Genomic DNA, 26,019 nt, shown 5'->3' on the forward strand with positions numbered 1-26,019 from the left:
CCGATACGTTACACTGCAGTTGTGAATGCAATAATTTGCCTGTACATGGTCTTCTTGCGAAGAAGATTCAAAGATCAGCGTGGGCCTGGGCTTGAATTTCATTGTGTTCTGGATATTCCTTATCATTATGAGCTATAGTTGTTGCGGACACTAGCGGCGGCTGACAGCTATGTCACCGAAATTGGCCGTTGTTCAGATCACATGAGAGCTTTCCCCGTAAAAAGCATGCAATGTAAATGAGTTTACATTAATTTCAGGCTGCACCTATGGTTCGTCTTTAGGTTTGTGTTTAGTTTCGTCAAACTTTAACCTTACGCCCAGAATAAGGCTTTTCAGTGAGATAGAAAGAACATTACAGCAATGCGACGACTAAGTGCAAAGTTTAACATTGAATATTTTGTCACTACTAATGCAACGCATGAAGTTTTCGTGAATCAAGAACACCCTGTAAAAAAAAAATAAGCCAGGAACCTTTAGGGGTTCTCTACGTAGAAATAGACATCACGCAGCTCCTCTTCAGAATGTCAGTTGTTCAAGGAGGACACCCGGTCGCATGTTAGCAGTAGCTGTCCGGATCTTCAGGGAACGTGGGTGGTGCCAAAGATGGATAACGTAGATGTTGTAGACGTGCGCAGCGTTCCCCATGGAGGGGGTGGGGAGCAGGGTTCTTTTACATGCTCGAATGAATTTTTTAAATGTGCCCTCAAATCCAAGTTCACGAGCTTCCACCATATCGGCTGCATCGAAATGCAGCCCCAGCGGCAGGTACCGTGATCAAGTATGAACTTCAGGAGCAAAAAAGTTGCATTCAAAGTTACTAGGCCACACAACCATAGCGACCACGCATTCTCTACTTCGGGTTCACTAGTACGCCCTTAGTAAACGAAGTTGGGTCAATGCGGCTTCCATGAGTGAAACTGTCGTTTTCGACTTCTCCGGGTTGTATTGACGTTGCCTTTTGTTTTTTGGTGTAAACGAAATGAACAAACACCAGGCCTGTGTTCAACTGGGACTAAGTCAATTCCTTTCGGCCAGACCTACAAACTCCGATGGGTGTCGCAACACGCCAGAGTTGACCGGAATCGCGACTATCGGAGATCGATGTTCTTTCCCGCTTCGTGTCCGACCCGACGCAGCAACGATCGAACAACTTGCGAGCGCGGCCACGGCCGAATGAAGCTGCAGCTAGCCGCCATCTACCGTGCTATCTTCAGTGCATCGATAACTTTATTCGCTAATGGTGCTTCGACACGGATGTCCGTACGACCAAGGCGGTGCGTGAATACCGGGAATAGAACTGTGTGACAGCATTCGGTATATCTTGCTTTCGCCGAAGAAGGCAGCCGTCAGCGTATTAGCTCTTTGTGCATACGAACGTAAATCTGCTGCGGGGCTGGACAGATATATGGCCGACCTGGATGGCTTCTTGTCTACCGCACAATTTATCATTGTTATTTTATAGTCATAAGTAATAGTACTTTCAAACCTTAAACACCCCAAATGTGTGCGCGCGTGTTTACAGCAAATATTTATGTTGGAAAATGTACATACAAGTGACATATTAAGAAAAGTATTACACAAAATATAAAAAAAAACTTCATTTGGTTCAGAGGGTAGACTGCAGACCATGGAAAGTTGAGCTAAAAGTGTTTTAATAAAATTACCGAAGGTGCTACTTTCCTTGGGTAGTTCAGGCAGACACATCTGCAGCATGAAATTCACAGCGGTTATATTGTGCTGCTGGTTGCGGCTGTGATGTTGCGACATGGGGGGGGGGGGGGGGGGGGTTCTACGAGTTTAAAGCTTTTGGTTCGCTGAGTTAACGCTTGGTAGTACGGAACGATGTCAGACAAGTAGCCAATTGCACCGCTTCAGTGGCTCCTGCGATGCAGTATGTTTCTCCATTTGCTAATTTGCAGTACTCATGTTTCACCACGTATCCCTTAAACCGGTCTCTCAAAGAAAACCTTAGTGAATACCAGATGCCTCTTCGCGAATCATCCGTGCATCTTTTGGAAACCCCATCTCTTCACAGCATTTGTCGGTAAACTTTCTTTCATTCGTATTGTCCAAGACTCTCTCCCTTCAAGGTCATAAGCGTTTACAAGACCAGATGTACTTACTCATATCTGCCTACTTCATCACACTCAGTAGAATGAGGAAGGAGCCGCCCTTACTTTAGAAAACCACGCAGGAGCGTAGACCGATAATGTTATTAGTTTCCATAGTAGAGTTCACTCGGCACGACTAAGTCCCGTTGCCACACAGGTCTGTTGTGGTGAATCCCCTTAAAGAGCGAAAATAGCATGAACGCTGGATAAAAGAAAAAAAAACGTGTTTTTTATCCAGCGGCCCTGAAAATGGCAAGCAAGTCTCTCTTATGATTGTTTCTCATTCACAGGTGCTGTCACTGTCGACCATCCTGGAACTTTTCGTTCACTAGGGAACTCGACATTTTGCTGACCGAGAACTTTTTCGTTCCGTAATAGTGGCGATTCCCTGTTTTTAGTGCAAGAAATCAGCAGGATTTTTCCTGGAAACAGTTGAGATATAGTTGCCGCAGTGGTTGGGTCATTTAGCGTGGAATGATCAAGTATTAAAGACGATATTAAAATTGATAATCTTTCTATAGGTATATTTGAACGCGGAAGATCTGGCATGTCTGTCGTTCGACCTATCAGTCTATCACATGATTCATCCACCCGGCCAAAGTTGAAGTATTTGCTATACGCCCAGCCATCTTGAATTGGAGGCTGCGTTCATAGTTGAGAGCATTGTCGATCAAAAAGCAAATATTAAGCATATCTAAGGCCCAACATCAATACGTAAGTATAGGATGGTATGTTGCTTTATTAGAAAATACATCGCTACGACGTCATTGTCGGGGTGTTTCTTACGCTGCGCCGGAAGTGCAACGCTATGCCCCAAAAAGCCCCCTATGAACGACATAATGCTGCCTACGACAGCAAGATGGAAATAGTAGGAGAACAGCATCACGGCTGGCCATGGATGAAACTAGGACTCACGTAGAACGGCCGGCAGATGACTATCGTAATGCGACGACACCCGCGGCAAAGCAAGCAGATACGCGGCCAAGTGTATATATCATACATACTTCTCTATTCTGTCTGGGCTGCCTACGGGGTAAAAGCACACGTCGAGAAGCAGCGCTGCCTTTGAAGCCACTGCTAGAATGGCTGACCATTGGTCAAGTTGGTTCGTGATCGAAAGTGTTAAATTGCGTAAATAAGAGAATGACTAAGGGAAGACACTACGACACACACAAAAAATGAACCAGTGCTGATATTTTGTGCTCTGTGGGTCGCCGTCTCTTCTTGCGGTCGTTGTCCCATTTTCACAGTTGAAAACCTTTGAATTTGTGGGACATGTGGGGCCGTGACGCGCACATACGCACACTGGAAACGAAAGTGCGCGCGCCGCCACCTTGCACTGTTGTGTTGTTCCAACTTCAGAGTTGCCAGTGATTTAGGAAATGTGAAGAAAAATAAATTGTCCTCATGTTTTCTAACAGTCGTCATATGGACAGACAGCATAAAAATTAATGCCTGTATTGTAAACTCGCAAACCACCTAATTTCGGCCACTTGTGCTGCGCCCAGGTGAAAGCCTTCTTCGGCATCTTGTAAAATAACTCATGGGATATCTACGGCTGTGTAACGTGGAAGAGGCCGAAAATGTCTTGATATAACGCACGTTAGGTTAGGTGGACGTTATAAGATGGACTTACCATGTACACGGCGAAAACGGAGAAGACCATGAGCGAAAAGACGTCCTTGCATTCCCGGACTTGGTCAGGCTTTCGGAAGTCCGTCACTTCTCCCTCCCCCGTCTCCGGTATCGACTGCGAAAGGTAGAATGCGCCGTACTAAAATAAATCAAGGCAGCTTGTTCTCGTGACGAAGGCATAGCGTAGCGGGGTTGCCTTTTGTGTTTTTCTATGTCGCCATCTTTATTTTCTGCTTTCTTTTTCTATGTTTTGTTTTTAAAGACGATAGTCTTTTTTAGAAACCTTCGACGCGAAAAATTTGGTCTGCCTGTCTGTTTGTCCACTTATAACGGTACCCTAAACGACCCCAAAGTGACCAAACGATACTCCAAACAGCCGACCCCATCCGCAGCGCACACCAATATAGCTCAAGGTTCAGCACTCATACTTATGCGATTGTCAATTAAAAAGCAATTATTGCACATATCTGAGGCACCAAAATAGCACGTCCATATTATGTATGTGTGTTCTTTACTATAAAAGACATACATAGGTAATTTTCACGATCGTAGCCTTTATAACACTGCGCTGGCCATGCAACGCTCGCACGAAACGGCAAGTGTTTCCAACGCTTTGCTAAGACGACACGGAGGTGGCACCTATTCGCCGCCTTGCGTTTTACACCTTATCACTTCAGAGATGTGCGCGCACGGTGCGCGCCATGTTTTCCAGGATAACTGCCAGATATCACTCATGTCTCACGTGTGACGTGACTTGATGCACTCGCTCGCCTCTGCTGCACGTTCGAGGCACTCTAACGCAGCGCCTCCAGTATACCATTCACCGATTTTCTTGCGCAGAAATTTAAATAAACGATTTGCTCACTTTCTCCAGACGTAAGACTATCGTCTTTTGACGACATTTGTGGTGTATCAGCAGATACGGGTCCAAATTTTTAAACGGTTTGTCTCATCTTTATCTGTACTTATCTCTATCATAATCTAAGCTCCCGAAGAACAAGATAAAGAAGACTTCTCCTTTGCGCGAGCGCATGCTCTAATGGCTACGCTGCATGCCTTTCTGCCTGCGTTACGCGGCTTTACGACGATGGCAGCCTGCGACAGCATACCAGAGCAAGACCACCTAAAGCGCACCGTACTTAAAAACAGTTCGACGAGTTTGAAGCTTTGGATTCACCGAGTCAAAGATTGGTAGCACCGAATGATGTCAGAACAGTTCCTAAATTAGAGGCCACCCTATTCCTCGGCTTGAGTGTCTGGTTGCGGCACTCCCACGACAGAGTTGGTGTGCACTGGCGTACTCCTCGGGTTGACATCGTTTTGAAGCTCTGCCGAAACGGATCCTAGGCCACGTAGAAAGAAACAAGCGGTTGAGATCTGAAACGCCCGATGCCGTGATGATCCTAGCTACTCATACTAAAACCGTCTGCTCTTTCAACTCACTCATTGAATTCGTTTCTCGTACTTCTCTTGACAATTATTTGGTGCTTATCTCAGTAAGCTTGTGCTCATATATATATATATATATATATATATATATATATATATATATATATATATATACAAACGGAAACACCCTTTAGGATTCGTTTCAATAATCACAGAGCCCACGCGAAATCAGCGCCGAATCTACCTCTATCAAAACACCTTAACCTTCCCGGCCACTCCTTCGACAAATTGTCAGTCACACTTTTAGAAACAGGATTTAAATCAAACCGGGAACGTGAACAACGTGAATCATACCTCATACACCGATTTAACACCCTCGAAAAAGGCATAAATGAAAGTCCGGGTACACTTGCAGCAATCAAAGCACTATAATATATACATATGCATTTATATGTGTATATGTACTTATGCATATGCGCATATGTATGGGGGTGTATGTGTGTATATGTAAGTTTATAATTGTAATCATAACAGTTCAAGATTTCGCGGCACTGTGGCGGCGACGAGGACTGGACAACTACAAATATCTTTGCGTGTTTCAGTGAACCACTGTCGTCTATTTCTATTTCTCTGAATAACCGAACAATAGTTGTAAGCCCGACTTGTCGAAGGGTCACCGCATGCACAACTAAAAGCCCCGAACGTGGATTCCCAGAACAAAATGCAATCACTTCAAACGCCCCTTCTCGCCTTTTGGCAACCCTTCCCCGATTTTGGCAACAAAGCCCGACATCCACATACACAACTAAACGCCCCGAACGCGGTTTCCCAGTACAAAATAGCAATCACTTCAAACGTCCTTTCTCGCAGTTTGGAAACCCTTCCCGCATTTCGACAACAAAGCCCGACATATAGAAGGGCCACCCCATACACAATTAAAACCCCCAAACGCGGATTCGCAGAGCAAAATAGCATTCAAAACGACAGACAGCGCCTTAAGAAACATTTTCTCCCGCGCCGACTTCCTGGAGCCTCGGAACGCTGTCCCCGACGCCGAATTAGTGACGGTCTTTAAAAAATAAAAAATAAAAAATAATAATAAAAAAAGCATTTTTCGCGACACGCAAGCCCTTACCTTAGCCAGGCCCCGTCTACAATAAAGGGACCGCCACCAAACTGCACTGAACGCAATACTAAGAAAATACACACTGACGACGCCACTCGCGAAGCACAGTGGAACCTGGAACTTTCTGGATATCCTTTCCTCTCTCGTTTTTCAAACTCTTTCTTTCTTTCTGTTTTTTTTCGTTCCTTCCCTCTCATTTTTTACCCAAAATACTATAAATGTGAGCGCAAACAGAATGTACCATGACTCCTGATGAAGGCCAGACTCTGGCCGAAACTGTCGAATTAAACACTTCCGTTGTTACCGTTCTCTTGGAGGATCTACTTGACTTATATATATATATATATATATATATATATATATATATATATATATATATATATATATATATATATATATATATATATATATATATATATATATATATATATATATATATATATATATATATATATATATATATATATATATATATATATATATATATATATTACCATATTTACCTAGCAGTCAACTTGAGCCAGAACGACTGATTTTAACGGAATTTCATTTTATAATATTTTATATTAGGCTTTTGTCTCAACGTTTATAGTGCCGAAATGCCTGAAAAAGAAATAAAAGAGCTGCTAAACACAAAACAAAACAAAAACAACAATGAACAGCTCTTTCTACCAATTAACAAAAGTCATTTGGCTAAATGAAAATACAAGTGTAGGTGGTGCGATACATTCTTACTTCTACAATGCCATCCGAAAGCGCAGGTCCTAAATGAACTGCGCTACGATAATAAGGGGGGCGAACTTAGCATGCACGATTTGCACTTCGGCCCTCTCACATGTGCTTCTACATTTCATTGCCAGAAAATCTATTATCGAATGTTATGATTGTACAGAAACCCGGGAAAATGCGAACACCTACTTTAACCTAGTAAACAACGACACCAAGCAATCGACGGAGTACATAGAAAAGAAACGACAAACTGTAAACGAGGCTATGCATTTGTACACCCAATCCCTTTACGAATGTCAAGGATTCATATCAAAACAGTTGTGAAGAAACGATGTAGTAAACCAATCTTTGTTTAATGAACAATTGTATTACCAAACATGAAAGGCTTGTGCAGAACAGTTGTCTAATCTATATATACCTAACGTTATCTACAGTCTGTCTGTGGTCTGTTGCAGTATACACTATCCGTAGTGACCACTGGTCTCACTGACGACTTGGCAAAACTTCACTGGAGCATGTCCTCTGTCACGTTAAGCGAACCATAAATTGCATTACTAGTGGCGCCAGTCGCCGTTGCTTTGTGCGGCGTTCTTTGATGAACCGAGAGATGGGAGACCTAGTTGTCCAGCCCACTCGCACTGAGGACCAGGAGCCATGAGATAAGTAAATGCGAAACAGTTTCGACATCTATCTATCTATCTATCTATCTATCTATCTATCTATCTATCTATCTATCTATCTATCTATCTATCTATCTATCTATCTATCTATCTATCTATCTATCTATCTATCTATCTATCTATCTATCTATCTATCTATCTATCTATCTATCTATCTATCTATCTATCTATCTATATCTATCTATCTATCTATCTATCTATCTATCTATCTATCTATCTATCTATCTATCTATCTATCTATCTATCTATCTATCTGTCTGTCTGTCTGTCTGTCTGTCTGTCTGTCTGTCTGTCTGTCTGTCTGTCTGTCTGTCTGTCTGTCTGTCTGTCTGTCTATCTGTCTATCTATCTATCTATCTATCTATCTATCTATCTATCTATCTATCTATCTATCTATCTATCTATCTATCTATCTATCTATCTATCTATCTATCTATCTATCTATCTATCCATCCACCTATGCCTGGGGGCTCTCGTGATCACCCTATCAAGTCACCATGCAGGGTCCTTGTCAAGCCTTTCTCGCCGATTTTAGCCTACGCGACCTTACATTTTTTACATTGAAAGCTGTTTTGAGATAACAGCTCAGGTCACGAGCAGTTGCCCGCCGCCGCCACCGCCGGTGTCCGTAACCACATCACGCGAAATTAGAAAAAAAAAAAAAACGATCACTAAAGACACAGCGGCGCTTATATCCGGGTCCGCTGAGCGCCAACCCAGTATTCTAAGACTGAGCTACACTGGTGCTTGCGGCTTGTTTGCAAACTTGCCTTAGTCAGGTTTGATGTCGGGAAAGCATTTTCATGAATACAACGTAAAAATGGTTTTAAAACAGCGAAAGAACAACCATTCATAGCACTGTGCGAATAGCGTAACGAGTGGGCCGTCCCATGCTGCAATGCATTACAAAACCTTGTTCTTGTTCCCCTATTAACTGTGGAGCATACCCACTTCAACCACAATTCTTCATCGTTGTCAGCCACTGCATGAACAATGGGCATGAAATCCCTTGGAAGTGTTTAGCGGATACAACGCTCCTCGTAAGAATGACAAAAAATAGCGTGGCGAATGCCGGCCTACTACCCAAAAGCTTATTATTAATGCCCTAGTGGGTACTAAGCAAGTGCACTTGCAGTAGCTACCCAATGAGTGTTTAGACAAGTCTCTGAAAGGCCGCTCTCCTAGCTTTAGCTGTGACTGTGCTGCGCCTTCTGTGCAGGCCTGGCTTTTTTTTTATAAATTAAAATTTGAATGGAAATTGAAAAAAAAAACGTCGGGTTAACCAAAATTAGTATGACATATAAAGATAGTTTACGGATATGACTTGCTGACCGTGACATGGGTAACATCACAGTTTTGTCACGCACGTCGTCAAAACCTTTTCGCAAGACGTGTGAACATAGCTGTGGCCGGGTATGTTCCACAGGTACTTGACAGTTTGTGTCTACCCGGGAAGAGCAAGAACAGACATTCATAATTAAAATGCGAGAGCGTTAAGAAAAAACGACATAGGCAGCGTTGAGACGACGAATGCAAAGTATAAATGCTGTGACTCCAAAAAGAATCAAACCCAAGCATTCTGTGTGGCAAGCAAGTAGTCGGCCACGAAGCCACGAAATATCTCGGAACTGCTTTGGTAACAGATCCTACGAAGGCGTAATCTTCGTGAAACTCGAAATGTTGTTGCAGTGCATGACTATGGATGTTTATAAATGCAGCCAATCCTGCCGACTCGTGGTTCATGCAGGGTAGTAATACAAATACATGAAAAGCAGCAATGACACAACAGCAACTAAGGTGAGTAACGTTAATTTTTAGCCTGAGCACGTGCATCGGTAATATAATTATGGTCACGAGTGCTCTCGGAAATTATGAGTACTTAAATAGGTCAGTGTGAGCGAAATGGGGGGTAAGGGTGGGAGGTGGGGGTTTATGGTGTGGGCGTGGTGGAGCCAGGACGGCCCGCAAGATAGGGGTGTCAAATACGGGGATGAACCTAGAGCTAGTTGGTAATTCTAAAGTTGATAATGAAACTGTAATCTAGTTTTCGCCTTCGTGCTTGTAATAAGGGAATGGCATTTGCTTGTATTAAATCTGAGGGGAAGTCTTAAAGGGAACATTTGTTAAATACATATCTTATAGCCTTTATTTGAAGGCTTTCAAGAGTGTTAATATTACGCTTAACGTAGCGATCTCATATGATGCAGACGTGCTCTAGTTTTGGTCGCACAAGGTTAGTGCAGCATAATAGCGTAACATTTGTGGGAGACATTTTAAGTTAGTGTTTAAGAAGTTATATTGTGCTAAATGCAGATGAACAAAGGTTATCAATGTGGATATTTCAAGATGGATTACAAGATAGTGCCAAACCAAAGTACTTGTAAAAGTTTACTTGTTGCAGTGGAGAAGACCCTAGTACATAGCTTTACGAATGTGTATTTAATGGGACGAGTTACTGGAACGCAGACACGTTACCCATTTTTTACAACCATTCATGTACATAGCACAGGCTAGTGGTCAATTCATTGCAATCGTTAGTGGAAGTAATTTCTTTGAACAAACCACAATCATCTGCAAACAATCTGATTTCTACCCCAGGGTGAATAACATCCGCAATATCAATAACATATAATAGAAAAAGCAATTGGCCATACACACTGCTCTCTGGTACGCCGAAGGTGACCGGAAGAGCGTCGGAATGTTGACCCCTACATGTACTCCCATGATAGAGCCATCACGCGAAGTGTAGTTAATCTCCATCCACTGAAGTTCATTTATATAGCAGTGCCCAGGGCTACCATTCTCGTGAGAAGTAGCACTTCATATGAGCTCACCGGTTCTGGTGCTGCTAATACCCATCTTGCTGTTGGCATCGTTACGCAAAGGGAAGCCAGTGGTTTTATAATACACATGCAGCTCTTCAACATGGATTTGAGCGAATTTGTACATATCTTTAGTGCCACCTCATAGCGTTTCGCACAGTAAAAATTACAAAACAGTCACCTGCTATCCACACGATTTGCATAACATTCATTCCAAAGGTATGTGGAATCTGGCGAATTTTTATATTCCTTTCGTGATTGCTCGGACTCAAAAATCATCTGGTAGTCAGCACATGTCCAGCGCAGTTCGTGCCCTTAGTTATCACGTGAGCGCTGCATGGTCTTCAATATGAATACAATTCCGCTGTAGCAGTTTTATATCTTAACGCGACGAACCCCAACTGGCTTACCATAGGCGACACCGGGCTGCGCAGCTGAATGGTAGATGGCTTCCTGTCGCCCTTCTCAGCCCGGTCGGCATAAGCCGGATACAGAAAGGTGGAATTCCGGCTCTCCATGAACTCCGCGAAGGATCCTCGCAGCGCATCTGAGTAGACAGGTGCCGAGCCTTACGCTCGACTCCCCGTCACAAGACAAAGAACAAGGACTGGACGCCAGTCGATCGAGCTCCTCCGCATGCGCTGAGCGTCAACAGACGCGAGTGCACCATTCGTTCTTTCCCCTCCCGCGCTTTTTATGCAAGCTCAAGGGAATATCGACGTCCTCACGTACATCCTCGTGAAGATCGATATTTTGGTTGGTGTATGGAAGGCGCATTACAAAGAACTCTGAACGTTATCATTATGTCGCCGGGGACAGTCACAACCTAAGATCTGCTTGTACTTTATGACTTAGTTTCCTACCGTAACGTAGCGTTGCAAAAATTAGTAGTTCTCAGATACGTAATCAAATGTTTGAATGTTATTGAACGCTCCAACAACTTGACTTCAAGCTTATGACGACCGGAAATGTCCCTAACTTGGAAGTAGCGCGAGACTACTCTTCGGGCTGCTACTATCTGGTGATCAAGTGCGCAACGTAGGTTGCACAAGCAAGAAATGCGGAAATGAGAGTCACAGAATACTTATTGATCGGTAAGGCTTCTCGTCCTTTGCTGAGTGCCTGATCAAAAGCACGCCCGGGTTGTCGCAGAGGTTGTCGCAGGTTTCGCGGAATCGGAACCCTCCCCATTATTTATGCATTTCAAAAGAAAATCTTTTCGTCATCAGCAGTGTTTGTGTCTGTTAGAGAAGTCTGCGCCTGTTGTCAGCCTGTAAAAAAGACGGCTGCCTAAGTTTTCTTCAGGGGACTTGAATTACGGTATAAGTTGGCGTCACAGTCTTCCCGAGTTAACTACAAGGCCCTGCTTAAAGTATTGATTCTGGGCGGATAATGGAATGTGGGGTCCTGTATGCTGTCATGTCCACAGGAGTGTGATGAAAAAAGCGTGTTCCATTCTGACAGAAAAAAAATGAAAACAAAAAGGGAGTGCTACTTTAGGTAAGTTTTTTGTTTTTTTCGAAAGTAAAAGTGTAGTGAGAACTCGACAACCGGCACACTGCATTGATAACTTATAACCTGTTTTCAGAGGAGTTGCACAGCCTTTCAGCAAAAAATTGAAAAATCATTCGTCCATGTCAAAAAACAATGTTTGTCTGGAGAAAGGAACTGACTTTTTTTCCCGCTAAAAATTGGTAGAGGAGGAAGATGTTTCTGCGCTAGTTGGTTGGTGGAAGAACTCAGAGACCAGATCATCAGTAGACAGTAGCCTCTAAACGTTCACGAAGTTTAGATCATGTTTGGGGTGAACCCTTATCAAGGTTCCTTGTCATCACCACATTGAAGTTTGTTGGAGCAGTTTTGCGCGGTGAAGTTTCACTTCGAACTAGGTTAACAGCATGTGAGCCACATGGTATGATAAAGACGGCTTATGGAAGCGATGCCATGGTTCGATCATGTCTTTCTGACCAGTGCAATTTATTTTGGAGATGAAGACAGCACGTTGAAGATGAGAAACGGTAATAGCGAAGTGTTGAAACAAGGCACCAAGCCACATTCCTCTAAAGGGCTTTCAGACGAAGCGCGGAATCACATAGCCACTGCAGCCGCCCTGCAGCCCTGATGTCACTACTTCGGACTTATTTGTCTTCTTCTAATAGAAAAGGGTCATTAAAGAATGACACCGAGGCTCAGTCCAAGCTATTCAAGAGGCCGCAACGTAAGATTTGAAGAGCGTTCTTGTTTCTGCGTTGCAGGGAGCCTTGAGTGATTGGCACAGTTTCGAGCAATGCTGTGTTGATGCAGACGGGGCATATTTGTAAAGTTATCAAGTCGATGTGTTAGTGTTGTGAATAAATTGAAGAGAAGTGAATTCTAGTGTCTTCCGGACTGACCACGGGTATGTAGTTTATGTTGCATACAGATAAATCTCCATTGAACAACAGACTTTCTGCCTCCACCTCGCAATTTCTTTGTCTTGAAATCGGGTCTGTAGCTCTTAATGATCAGCAGTTGAAATGCCTCAGTCTACCAGCCCATGTTCATTTTTCCTTCTTCATTTCGGCTAAGATGTCTTCAAAACACATTAGTTCTGTGCCCCTTAAGGTTAGACGTTGTATTGCCCTTCGCAAGGCTCACTGTGTCATCGTATATTAAAAGGGGCCTTGACGCTATACATAAGCGAAAAGCGCACTGCGAAAGAATACTTGAAATAATAGGGCGTAACTAAAACAGCGACTTAGTAAGACAAGAACAAGCAAACCCTTGCTAATGCTTATGTCCCGATTTAAGTTACGTGCTCGCATTTCAAATGTCCTGAATCGCCAGCTCGCCTAATTATTGCACACAACCCTCCTCGAGAGGCTCCTGGTTCCTGCTCCGAATGGAAGTACCGGTAAGATTTAGCTGTTCTGGGGGACAGTGAGGGCGTTAAACTGGTTTTTATACAGTGCACAGGTTTGAGAGCAGCATGCAGGGAGAGTGTTAGATCACCAGACAATATTACAAAATGCCTTCTGGTGCACTCTAAACCATCCTTATTGTTCTAGTTCAAGGGTATTTAGCTCACTACAGCTAGCTGGCTCCACAGGGGCCATTAGACTGAAATAGGTTAAAAAGAGGAGTGGGAAGATAAAATGTCACCTAATGCCGTCCTTTTGAACTACGTATTTCCTATATCTCATATGCGGATAGTTTGTGACGCGTATTTGGTGGCCAGTTTTGACAAACACAAGGATCTTGCTCTCCAGAATAACAGAGATCTGGACGACAACACTGCATGGTATAGTACACAGATAATGTTCCGCGCGTATGTTCAAACAAATGGAGACTGATTGGAGTGTCCAATAAAAAAATGCTTGTGACCAATTACTTTTTTGTAACTTACCCGAACAATTAACAGTAGCAAACATTTTATGGTGTAGCCGCGGGCCCCACGTGTTTGAGACTCTTGCTTGAGTTAATTAAGTCTCATGTTTCGGCTATGTGACTGCTACTTGCGCTAAGTGGACGATTACCTTTACCAAAATCAGTGCCCCGCTGCCTATTGCAAAGCACTGATCGATGCTGAGACGGCTGAACATTAGTTTTCTACATAATCCTAAGATCTACCATATTGCTTTTCGTGCCTCGTTCAATAATCGTGGCCTGTAGTTTATCATTTGAGTTACTCAGCAAAGCAGCTCCCCTTTTTCTCCTATGCTCCCCCTTCACTCGCCTCGAAACGCCAACAAAGGCCGCGGTATGCTAGTAAACAATTGCCCCCCCCCTCTCTCTTTTTGTAATCCCTGCCTGCGGCGTTTAGATCATCATTGCGCGTGCGCAGCCTTTTCCCCCTCCTGTTCTAAGCTCCTCCCTCTCTCGCCAACCAGTGCTCGGAACGCCGACACAGGCAGCATCTATCTATCTATCTATCTATCTATCTATCTATCTATCTATCTATCTATCTATCTATCTATCTATCTATCTATCTATCTATCTATCTATCTATCTATCTATCTATCTATCTATCTATCTATCTATCTATCTGTCTGTCTGTCTGTCTGTCTGTCTGTCTGTCTGTCTGTCTGTCTGTCTGTCTGTCTGTCTGTCTGTCTGTCTGTCTATCTATCTATCTATCTATCTATCTATCTATCTATCTATCTATCTATCTATCTATCTATCTATCTATCTATCTATCTATCTATCTATCTATCTATCTATCTATCTATCTGTCTGTCTGTCTGTCTGTCTGTCTGTCTGTCTGTCTGTCTGTCTGTCTGTCTATCTATCTATCTATCTATCTATCTATCTATCTATCTATCTATCTATCTATCTATCTATCTATCTATCTATCTATCTATCTATCTATCTATCTATCTATCTATCTAGGCACTTACGAGTTTTAGTTCACCTGGCCGTCTCGATAATGACATCAATTCCAACATTGGTATGGCATAATGCCACTGTACGACGAGCATAATTGACTAGTCATAACATGAAAATCATGACATGTATGTCATGAATGCCATTATTTACAATTCATGGTATTGTTGCTCTTATTGTGGTTTTGTTCACATGACAATTTGCAAAACTGGTATGGGATGACACGACGGCATAACGCACACAAATGACAGACCATAACGTGGAAATCATGACACGCATGTCATGTAAGTCATGACTACATGTCACGCTCATGGTGCGCTATCGGTCGTTTCGCTAGCCTCACGTATACCAAATTAGGTATTACGTGACGTGAATGGACTACGATGGGGAATGACGTGTCCAAACTTGATAATCATGTCATGCATGTGATGATAAACATGACTGCATGCTACGCTCACAGTGCGCTCGCAGCCGGTTCGCTAGCTCCACACATACCATATTCGATATCATGTGACGTGAATAGACGACAAAGGTAAATGACACATCCAGACATGATAATCACGCCATGAAAGGCATGTGCGGTATAATTTACGTCCACCTCGTAACGCTGTGGTCATATTAAAGGGACATATCAACATTCGCCATTCGTGCTTCGCATAACCTCAATTCCTACACTACGTGGAATCTGCTAGTTTTTCTTATTGTTTTATTCAGTATTTTATACCTGTATTTCTATCTATTATATGTTTATCTTACAGGGCACCGCAATAGCTGAAGGAATAAAGACTGAAGAAAACCTGGAAGGGAGCTTTGTGAATGTGGGCAGACGAAAAAAAAAAGTGGCTACAGAGCACAGTGTGCAGTGCGGAAATCTGGTATGAAGTACTTGAAATCACAAACAGACAACGAAGAGTTGTAAAAAAACAGAAGTAAGTAAAACAGGAATAGTGGGGACGACACTAAGGATGAAAGAGAGAGAGAGAGAAATACCATGTAGTTTTCAAAATGCTTCAATGGAACTGCGAAAAGAAACTTTCCGTGCTATATCAATGGAAGCGCTTTGCTATCTGGACACCGATGTGGCTTAATGAGTGGAAAATACATGGTGGGATAAAAAAAAAGGCAGATCCCACGTACAGTAAGGATCAACCATATGCGAAGCACGATTGAGAAATGTTGATATGTCACTTTAAAATCAGCAATACGTTATGAGTTGGAGGTAAATAATACCGTACATGACTTCCGTGTCATGATTATTATATTCGGATGTGTCGTTTACCTTCGACATCTATTCGCGTGACGTGATACCAAATTTGGTATATGTGGAGCTAGCGAAACGAGCACGAGCACGCTATGAGCGTGGTATGTTGACATGTTCTTACATGACACGCGTATCACGCGTATCATGACACGGCGTGGGTCTCCCCTATAGGGGAGACCCACGCCGAGGGAGGCGCTGCGGAGCGTGGCGCTGTCAGTCAATGCGGGGAGAAAACTGGTTACTCGAGTCTTCGCCCCTCCGCTGTCCCATTCAACCTGCCTTGAAAAGGCGTTTCTTTGCTCGCGCGCTGCACGCGTTCTGCACGTGTTTTTGAGAGTTTCGCGTCGCGTGCGGTGCGCTCTGTCCGCATTTATTAGGATGCCGCAATTGAGGATTTTTTTTTTCGTGGCAGCAATTTAGTAAGAGGGCAACGAAGCAAGTTGTAGCAGACGACGCCGTCCTCGTCAGAGCGAAGTGCGTTTCGCAAGTGAAAGACGACGCTGTTTACGATGTTAGAGGTGAATAAAACTTTCTGTACGTTCATTATTATATACTTGTTTTATTTGGTTTACTCTGTGTACTATGCACTATGTTACTGGATGGATGGGTAAGGCCGCTTCTCGTGCTTTAGGTTAAGCGGTTCTTGCGCTGTGACTGCTATTAGTTGGGATACCTTAATTTACTAGCACCTACCCAAGTTATCGTGCGGTGTATACACAACACTTCAAAAATAAATGGTCTATTTGGGGCTTCTTTCTGACCCACAACAATAATTGACATCTATCTCGCGTGTCTTTCCTTGCATTATCACCGTTCTCATCGCGGGTACTTTGAGTTCACGAACAGCGTGCGTACCATCATGATGAGCGCCCAGCTTTCAGAGAAGCTTTTGTGTGTGTGTCTAATCTGCAGGGGAAGAGCGCATTGCTATAAAGGCATTTTATCTTGGTCACGTATCAAAAATGCACCGTGTTGTTCGGGCTGCCCCTGCACACTCAGTAACAACTAGTTCACTGTATCTGCCAACGGACGTGCAACAACGGCTAATGCATTTTTTTCTTTTTTTCATAGTTGTCCAAGCTTTTGGCAACCACACACTTCCGTCGGCGCTACGTAGATTTAAAAATATATAACAACACATTATCAACACCACATGTGCACACAGCTTCAACTACTACGTCCCCAACAATATCGAATAATAGTAGCAGCATAAAATATTTATTCACTATTTTTTAACAGTGCTCTAAAGACGGGCGTTGAAAATCTATACTTTTAAGATGGGGACGTGCATCTCCCAGTAACTCGATAGATTAGAGAAACGGTGACGCTGGAATTAACACACGTAATTTTGAATGTATTGTGCGCGTGCTAATGTATATGAAAAAAAATTGTTTACATACTTTTTTCGACGCACTGCTTTAATCCATTTCTGTCGTCTGCTTGTTTCGTACCATCGGTTTGGGAATCGGTAGAATTTCACTGGTGGAGTCGACCTCTTCATGTTTGCATGGTTATTGTGACAGTTGACGACGCAGCGATGTCACCCCCTTTTCTGTTGGGGTGATATCGCGGAACGAGGGACGTTTCACGTGCAGCGTGTGCTTCGCAAATGCGTGGAAGCCAAAGGGAGCGGAAGGGTCGGAAGGCTCTACTGTTGTGCGCTTTTTCTGGCAGGGGAAAGGCAAGCGCTGGCGTCGCCTGGCAAACTTGAGCGGGTCTCCCCTATATGGTAGTACCGGTGCCTGGCGTGGCAACGCCGGCATGACCCGTAGGCACTGCGCCGTGCTCCCGACCGGGTTGCAGAAATTAGGTGCCTTTCCTAATCTTCTAACCTCTACCACCACCACCATGACCCGACGAAATGAACGCCGGTGAGCACGTGCACCGCGTCACGTTGAAATGTATTGGTGCCTTGACTGTGGCATGTAGTCATGTTCACACATGACACGCATCTCATGATTATCATGTTGGCACCAGTCAAATACCTTCGTCATCCATTGACGTCACGTAAGACCAAGTTTGGCATATGTAAAGCTAGCGAAACGGCCGCATCATGAGCGTGGCAGTTAGTCATGTTGTTACAGGACACGCATGTCGTGATTATCATGTTTGTATGTGTCATTTACCTATGTGGTCCATTCACGTAGCGTAATACCGAGTTTGTACATTGTGAAGCTATCGAAACGGCCGTGAGCGCATCATGAGCCAAGGATGCAGTCATGTTCATACATGACATGCATCTCATGTTTGTCATGTTTGCGCCAGTACCATACCTTCGTTATCTATTCACATCTCATAATACCAAATTCGGTATATGTGAAGCTAGCGAAACGGCCGCCAGCGTATCATGAGCGTGGCATGTTGTCATGTTGTTACCTGACACGCATGTCATGATTATCATGTTTGCACCAGTCACATACCTTCGTCATGCATTCACGTACCGTAATACCAAATTTGGTATATGTGACGCTAGCGAAACGCCCGCGAGCGCATCATGAGCTTGGTATGTAGTCATGTTACATGACACACTTGTTATGATGTTCATGATAGGGTCTATCACTTGTGTTCGCCATGCAATAATGCCATACCATGCCACTTTTGCAACATGTCATGTGAACGAAACCACCGCAAGAGCTGCTGGACCATGAAATGTACATTATGACATTCATGACATGCACGTTATTATTTTCATGCTAATCAAATATGTTCTTCATACAGTCATGTTATGCCATAAAGAGTATGGTATCGAAAGTGGAAATGGTGTAGGCCCGTGTGCTCAGATTTGGGTGCATGTTAAAGAACCCCAGGTGGTCAAAATTTCCGGAGCCCTCCACTACGGCGTCTCTCACAATCATATTGCCACCTGGTGTTCTGTGCCAGTGAACAGTGGGTCAGTACTGTGCCGGTGAACGAGGAAGACGAAGACGAGCAACCCGTGCCAGCGGAGACGTCCTTCTTTGTCTCTGAAATTTTGGACAGTCGCGTCCCTTTGTACGTTCGTTCGAGCTCTTAGCGCGTGACAACTGGTGGAGGTGCTGGGTACCCTAAGCACCGAACCCCTCCCAGTACAAGAAGCTCCAGCCCCATACCGGTGGTTACGCCTGTTCACCGTGCTAGCCGCAGGATCCGTGGACTGGACCCTGAGTTCGGCCTTCTCTCAGAAGAGATGACGGCCCCAACTATTCCAGGCAGCGCCGTCCCAAGCAGCTCCAACACAGCCAGTATGGAAGGCGCAACGCCATTGCAATATACACTGTTCAAACCACGAACGCCGAATCCCTTTCATGGTGCTGTCCATGAGGATGTTGAAGATTGGCTAGTCCACTATGACTTCGATTGATATGTGGGGTTTAACGTCCCAAAACCACTATATGATTATGAGAGACGCCGTAGTGGAGGGCTCCGGAAATTTAGACCACCTGGGGTTCTTTAACGTGCACCCAAATCTGAGCACACGGGCCTACAACATTTCCGCCTCCATCGGAAATGCAGCCGCCACAGCCGGGATTTGAACCCGCGCCCTGCGGGTCAGCAGCCGAGTACCTTAGCCACTAGACCACCGCGGCGGGGCTCCACTATGACTTCGTTGCCGCTCATAACATGTGGGATGACACAGACAAGCTCCGACATTCTACTTCAGTTTGAATGACGGGGCACGTGTTTGATACGAAAACCGGCCAGGTGTGTTCACGTCATGGGTGAACTTCAAACGCCGGCTTTTCGAAACGTATGCAAGTCCCGATCGCCGAGAGCGAGCTGAACGTGAACTCTAGTGCCATATGCAAATGCCAAATGAAGGCGTAGCAATGTATGTTGAGGACATGACGCGTCTTTTTCGACGAGCCGACCCTCACATGCCGGAAGAGAAGAAGGTGCGATACCTGATGCGTGGAGTGAAGGAGCAGTTGTTCGGTGGTCTTTTACGCACCCCCCCCCCCCAAGACTACGTCAGAGTTTCTTGCTGAAGCCGTCCTGATTGAAAGCACGCTTCGGCAACGGACCCAGATGTACGAGCGACAAGTGAACTTTGCTTCTGCTACGGACTACATGGGTGGTTTTTGGGCCCACGTTGACTTCTTCCGAGAGCTCATACGCTCTGTAATTCGCGAAGAACTGCAGAAGTTATCTGTACCCTCGGCGGCCACTGTCAGTTCTTTGTCCGGCATCGTCCAAGATGAAGTTCAGCAGGCACTACGAGAACCGTCCTGTCAGACAAAGCCGCGGCCCCTAAATGACTTTCCTCGCATGTCGTGTGCGCAAACTCTGCTCCAGCCAGCACCACCTTTGCCTCCGCTTCCCACCGCGGCCCCTGCCGTGCTTCCGGCAGATCAAACTCTGCGCCCACCTGCACCACATTTCAGTCGCGTTATACCACAGCCCCAGCCATGCTTCAGGCAGTCTAAGCGGGTCCGTACCTCAGTGACCGCCGACCGATTTTGCGAAAATCAGACGTGTGGCGGGCCCCCGATCGACGCCCCCTTTGCTATCACTGTGGTGAACCTGGGCACATCTACCGACAGTGCACTTATCGAGAGCTGGGACTTCGTGGTTTTTCGGCCAACTCCCCACCTCCTAGGTTCGGCCAGCGGCCTCCGGAAATCGCTGACTACGTTGCTCAGCAGCGCGGATCGACATCTCGGCACCACTCACGCTCTCCATCACCGCGGCGGTTCCCGCCGAATCATCGCACCTATGCGGGCATGGCGCAGGGCCGGTCATTTAGCCCGCGTCGAGAAAACTAGCCGCAGCGACTTGCAGGGGCAAGGCCGCTCAGACTGGTCATGCTCAAGACCCCCTATCGACGCGGACTAAAGATACCGACGATACATCGACAACGACACCACCGGCTGATTGCGGAAGAGTTTCCTTGGATATTCCTGTTCTGCTAGATGGTCGCGAAGTCAGCGCCTTAGTGGACACTGGTGCGGACTATTCCATAATTAGCGAAAAGCTGGCCGCCCTTCTCAAGAAAGTAACGACGCCTTGGAACCGAACTCCGATTCGTACAGCTGGCGGGCATATCGTCACGCCACTCGGTATGTGCACGGCAAGACTGCAATTCCGCGGTTGTACATTTGTTGCCAGTTTGAGCGTTCTCCGGCAGTGTTCTCGAGACCTGATCATTGGCATGGATTTTCTCAGCGAGCATGGTGCTATAATTGACATTCGACGACGTCTAGTCACTTTCGCGACCACAAACGCCACAACAGTTTACGCCGACCCCAGCCACTCCCGAGTGTCTCTTCGCGTCGTCGACGACGCTGTCACGTTACCACCCCGTGCAACTGTTGTGGTTCAGGTGGCGTGGGACGGAGTGATGCACGGTGAAGCAGTCGTAGAAAGCAATCACTCGCTTTTGCTGTCTCAGGGTGTCTGCGTAGCGAGAAGCCTTGTCGACCTTCGTGATGATCACTGCAACTTTTTTGTTACAAACTTCAGCTACGAGCACCGGCACCTTTTTCCTGGAACTGTCATCGCCTACGCCGACCCAGTCGCCAATGTCACAGAGTGTTTTGCTTCCGAGGCCATCGGCACTGCTGAAGCGCCTTTGCGCAGCGTCGACATCAATCCAACGCTTTCTGAAGCGAACAAGCAGCGTTTGAGCGAGCTGTTGCTGGAGTTCCACACATGCTTTGCACGTTCTTCAAAGATACGTCAAACACCGATAACGAAACACCGTATTATCACCTACGACGACGTGCATCCCATACGGCAGCAGCCTTACCGTGTTTCGCCAACCGAACGGCACGCGATTCAAACGCAAGTTAAGGAAATGCTTCAGGATGGCGTGATACAGCCTTCAAGCAGCCCTTGGTCATCACCAGTCGTTCTTGTGAAAAAGAAAGATGGCACGCTTCGCTTTTGTGTCGACTACAGAAAGTTGAACAACGTCACAAAGAAAGACGTGTACCCGTTGCCCAGAGTCGATGATTCTCTGGACAAGCTGCGACGCGCGAAATATTTTTCGTCCGTCGACTTGAAGAGCGGTTACTGGCAAATAGAGGTCGATGAACGTGACCGGGAAAAGACCGCTTTTGTAACGCCGGATGGCCTTTATGAATTCAAAGTGCTCCCTTTCGGCCTTTGTTCCGCTCCAGCCACATTCCAGCGAATGATGGACACCGTCCTGGCAGACCTCAAGTGGAAAAGCTGTCTCGTCTACCTCGATGATGTCGTTGTGTTTTTAGAAACGTTTGACGAGCATCTTCGTCGCCTTCGGAATGTGCTCGAAGCCATTACATCGGCCGATCTCACACTCAAGCCTGAGAAATGTCATTTCGGCTACGAAGAATTAAAGTTTCTTTGTCCGTCGTGAGCGCCGTTGGTGTTCGGCCTAATCCTGACAAAACCGCTACCGTCACCGCTTTTCCACCTCCAACTGACAAGAAAAGTCTTCGATGATTTCTGGGTCTGTGCGCTTATTACCGGCGCTTTATTGAAAAATTCTCTAACATTGCGGAGCCACTATTACGCCTCACGCGTGATGACACACCATTTGTCTGGGCTGACGAACAGCAGACTGCCTTTGCAAAACTACAGCACCGGCTCTCTTCCCCTCCCGTGCTTGGCCACTTCGATGAAGATGCTGACACGGAAGTACGCACTGATGCCAGCAATATTGGTCTTGGAGCTATTTTGGTACAAAGACAAGATGGCATTGAACGGGTGATAGCCTACGCAAGTCGCAGACTGTCTCGCTCAGAATCTAGCTATTCCACATCAGAGAAAGAATGTCTCGCAGTCATTTGGGCAATTACAAAGTTTAGGCCATATCTCTTTGGAAGATCATTTAAAGTGGTGACTGACCGTCATGCTTTGTGCTGGTTGACCAATCTACGAGACCCTTCAGGAAGATTAGCACGATGGGGTCTGCGCCTTCAGGAATTTGATGTCACCATCGTGTACAAGTCAGGCAAAAAGCACGAAGACGCCGACACGCTATCACGAGCACCTCTTCAATCCGCCAGTACTAGCGCAGAGGAGGACGGCGCCTTCGTGGCAACTGTCAGCGGACCGGATCTGATGTCGCATCAACGAAATGACGCCAATCTAAGAATGATTATAGATCAATTAGAAGGTGGCACTGCGCCCATTCCTCGTCTGATGTCGCGAAGGTTGCCATCATTTTGCCTACAAAATGGCGTCCTATACAAAAGGAACGCCGGTGCTGGTGACAGATCTCATCTTCTCGTCGTGCCTGAAGCCCTCCGCGATGCCCTCTTATTAGCTTGCCACGACGAGCCCACATCTGGCCATCTGGGCTACTCGAGAACTATGGATCGGGTGCGACAACTCTACTACTGGCCTAAAATGTCTGCCTGTGTCAAACGCTACGTGAAGGGATTCCGTGAATGCCAGCGTCGCAGGACACCACATTTAAAGCCTGCAGGCCATCTACAACCGATCGATCCACCACGTACACCGTTTAACAAGTGGGGATGGACCTCCTAGGCCCGTTTCCTTTGTTTTCTTCTGGCAACAAATGGATTATTGTCGCAACCGATTATTTGACGCGTTACGCTGAGACGAAGGCGTTGCCACGAGGGACCGCATCTGAAGTTGCCAGTTTTTTTATGCGTCGAATTGTGCTACGGCATGGCGCCCCGTCACATGTCATCACTGATCGAGGGACATCATTCACAGCGAAACTTTTGGATGATATCTTCAGGTTGAGTTACACAACCCATCGAAAGACCACTGCGTATCACCCTCAGAATAATGGTTTAACAGAAAGGCTAAACAAAACGCTAGCTGGCGTGATCTCTATGTACGTGGATGTGCAGCACAAAACGTGGGACGACATCCTGCCGTATGTAACATTTGCGTATAACACTGGAACGCAGGAAACTACACGCTTCACACCATTCCGGCTCGTTTATGGTCGAGATGTTAGAACTATGCTGGACGCCATGATTCCACATGAGGACATCGACAAGCTCGACCAATTAGCCCCCGACATCAATGAGTACATTCAGCGCGCTGAGGAAGCACGTCAACTGGCCCGTGTGCACATCCGAACTCAACAGTGCGTAGATGCACGGTGGTACAACACCCACCACCGAGAAGTTAATTATGAACCTGGTGACCAAGTTTGGGTTTGGACACCCATTAGGTGGCGAGGTCTCAGTGAGAAACTCTTGAGGAAGTACTTTGGACCTTACAAAGTACTCAGACGTGTGAGCGACGTGAAATACGAAGTGGTTCCAGACGGAGGCTCGCCATCATCCCAACGCAGGTTACCACGCCCAGAGACTGTACACGTAGTCCGCCTAAAACCATACTTTACGCGGTGATGCGAATTTTCTTCTTGTGTCAGTGAACTCTTCATGTGAACAATGAATGCCGTTTATTTACGAGTGCCGGGCCCAGGACACATTTTCTCTCGTGCACTAATTTGTTTAATGCTTCTTTATGTTACCTACTTCGACCCACTGCTGTGCACACTTTTGTTTGAGCATCGGGTCGATGCTCTCTTGGGAGGAGGAGTAATGCCACCTGGTGTTCTGTGCCAGTGAACAGTGGGTCAGTTCTGTGCCGGTGAACGAGGAAGACGAAGACGAGCAACCCGTGCCAGCGGTGACATCCTTCTTTGTCTCTGAGATTTTTGACAGTCGCGTCCCTTTGTACGTTCGTTCGAGCTCTTAGCGCGTGACAATATGGTGGTTTTGGGACGTTAAACCCCACATATCAATCAATCAGAGTATGGTATCGATACCATTATCGAAACGGCCAGGAGAGCTAAATGTTGTAGGCGGCTAGATAGATAGATACGCGCAAAGTCACCGAACTTCGCTAAGCATTGCTTCGCATTTAATACTGCCAACTGAAGGAAGCGTGTGCCTGTTGCGAATAAATTCAAGAAGATACTACTAAACATGTAATAGGGAAGTAAATGCCAGAATAATCAACTAATCAACAAGCCTTATGAAAGCGTGAATTTCTCGGGTGCTAGAAATTTCAGTCAGTTGAGGTAATAACTCTCGATACTAACCATAGAGTTCAAGAGTATTGTGGGAAAAGAAACTGCGAGTGATTTTGACACAGTGATAGTCAATATAGGCTTACGTGAGAGAGCAACACAAAATTAAACCCAGCGTGAATAAGAAAAGGCAGCCAGGATGCTATAGACTCTAAATAGGTGCAGTGTAAAATGATTGCCGCGAGCAGGCTAAGCGACTACTGGTCGCTCCTCCATTGCTAAGCGGCTTATAATAATTATAGTCGTCATAGACAACGAATAGCGCCTTTCGCTAATAACGACGCTTCTAATACCTCACAGGGATTAAGAAGAAGGGGAATGCGAATAGTTCACTTACCGCAGTTGATGGGGCCCTCGTAGGTGGTCCACAACAATCCATCAGCTATTTTATCTGCAAAGGACAGACCGCGTAAAAATATTGCTTCTTTGCACATTGACCATGAAGGACTTCATGGTGGGTGTTCTTTTACGCGTCAGACCCTTATGCCTCACTAAAGGAAAGAGCAACCACTTCTCGTGAAAAACTTTTCTACATGCTAGAACATAGATAGCTCTGCACTTATTTGCATAAAAACTTCGAAGGATGCACGCAAAGCAACGTTTCTCGGTGTGAATATTTCTAGAAGTACATATCAAACTCTCGCTTTGTGCAAATACGCGGTTGCTGAGGGATATTAAAATGTACCTGAATGACCAACTTCAGCCCCCTTTGAATCTCCAGCTATGGGAACGCTTCGACCTCACAAAACACTGTAAGTTGCCTTGGCCACTGGACTATGGTACGGTCTGCCCCGCTTTGGAAGTCTGCGCCACTGGTCGAGATGTAGGCCACACTGTGAACCCTTTCCCTATGGAAAGATGAAGGGAAAGAGTATGCCATAGTATTTTTTTTTGTTTGAATGTACACACAATGGCGTGCTCCCG

The 26,019-nt window shown here is 45.5% G+C and overlaps 1 protein-coding gene across 2 annotated transcripts in view; it reads right to left on the minus strand.

Annotated features, from left to right (window-relative positions):
- Window positions 1–25,494, minus strand: part of LOC119163280 (choline transporter-like protein 1) — a 54,942-nt gene extending 29,448 nt beyond the window's left edge. The window contains exons 1-2 of one of the 2 annotated variants that reach the window (XM_075873752.1): window positions 25,433–25,494; window positions 3,748–3,861 (exon numbers count right to left, since the gene is read on the minus strand). In XM_075873752.1, coding sequence (XP_075729867.1) covers window positions 3,748–3,861; window positions 25,433–25,474 — 156 coding nt within the window. In that variant the 5' untranslated portion in view covers window positions 25,475–25,494. Of the gene's footprint in view, window positions 1–3,747; window positions 3,862–10,902; window positions 11,058–25,432 lie in introns of those variants that run through there. The other variant, XM_037415239.2, reaches the window with a different exon arrangement.
- Between the last annotated feature and the right edge of the window lie 525 nt (window positions 25,495–26,019).

This window comes from Rhipicephalus microplus, chromosome 9 (assembly GCF_043290135.1).
Source record: "Rhipicephalus microplus isolate Deutch F79 chromosome 9, USDA_Rmic, whole genome shotgun sequence".
Taxonomy (NCBI): domain Eukaryota; kingdom Metazoa; phylum Arthropoda; class Arachnida; order Ixodida; family Ixodidae; genus Rhipicephalus; species Rhipicephalus microplus.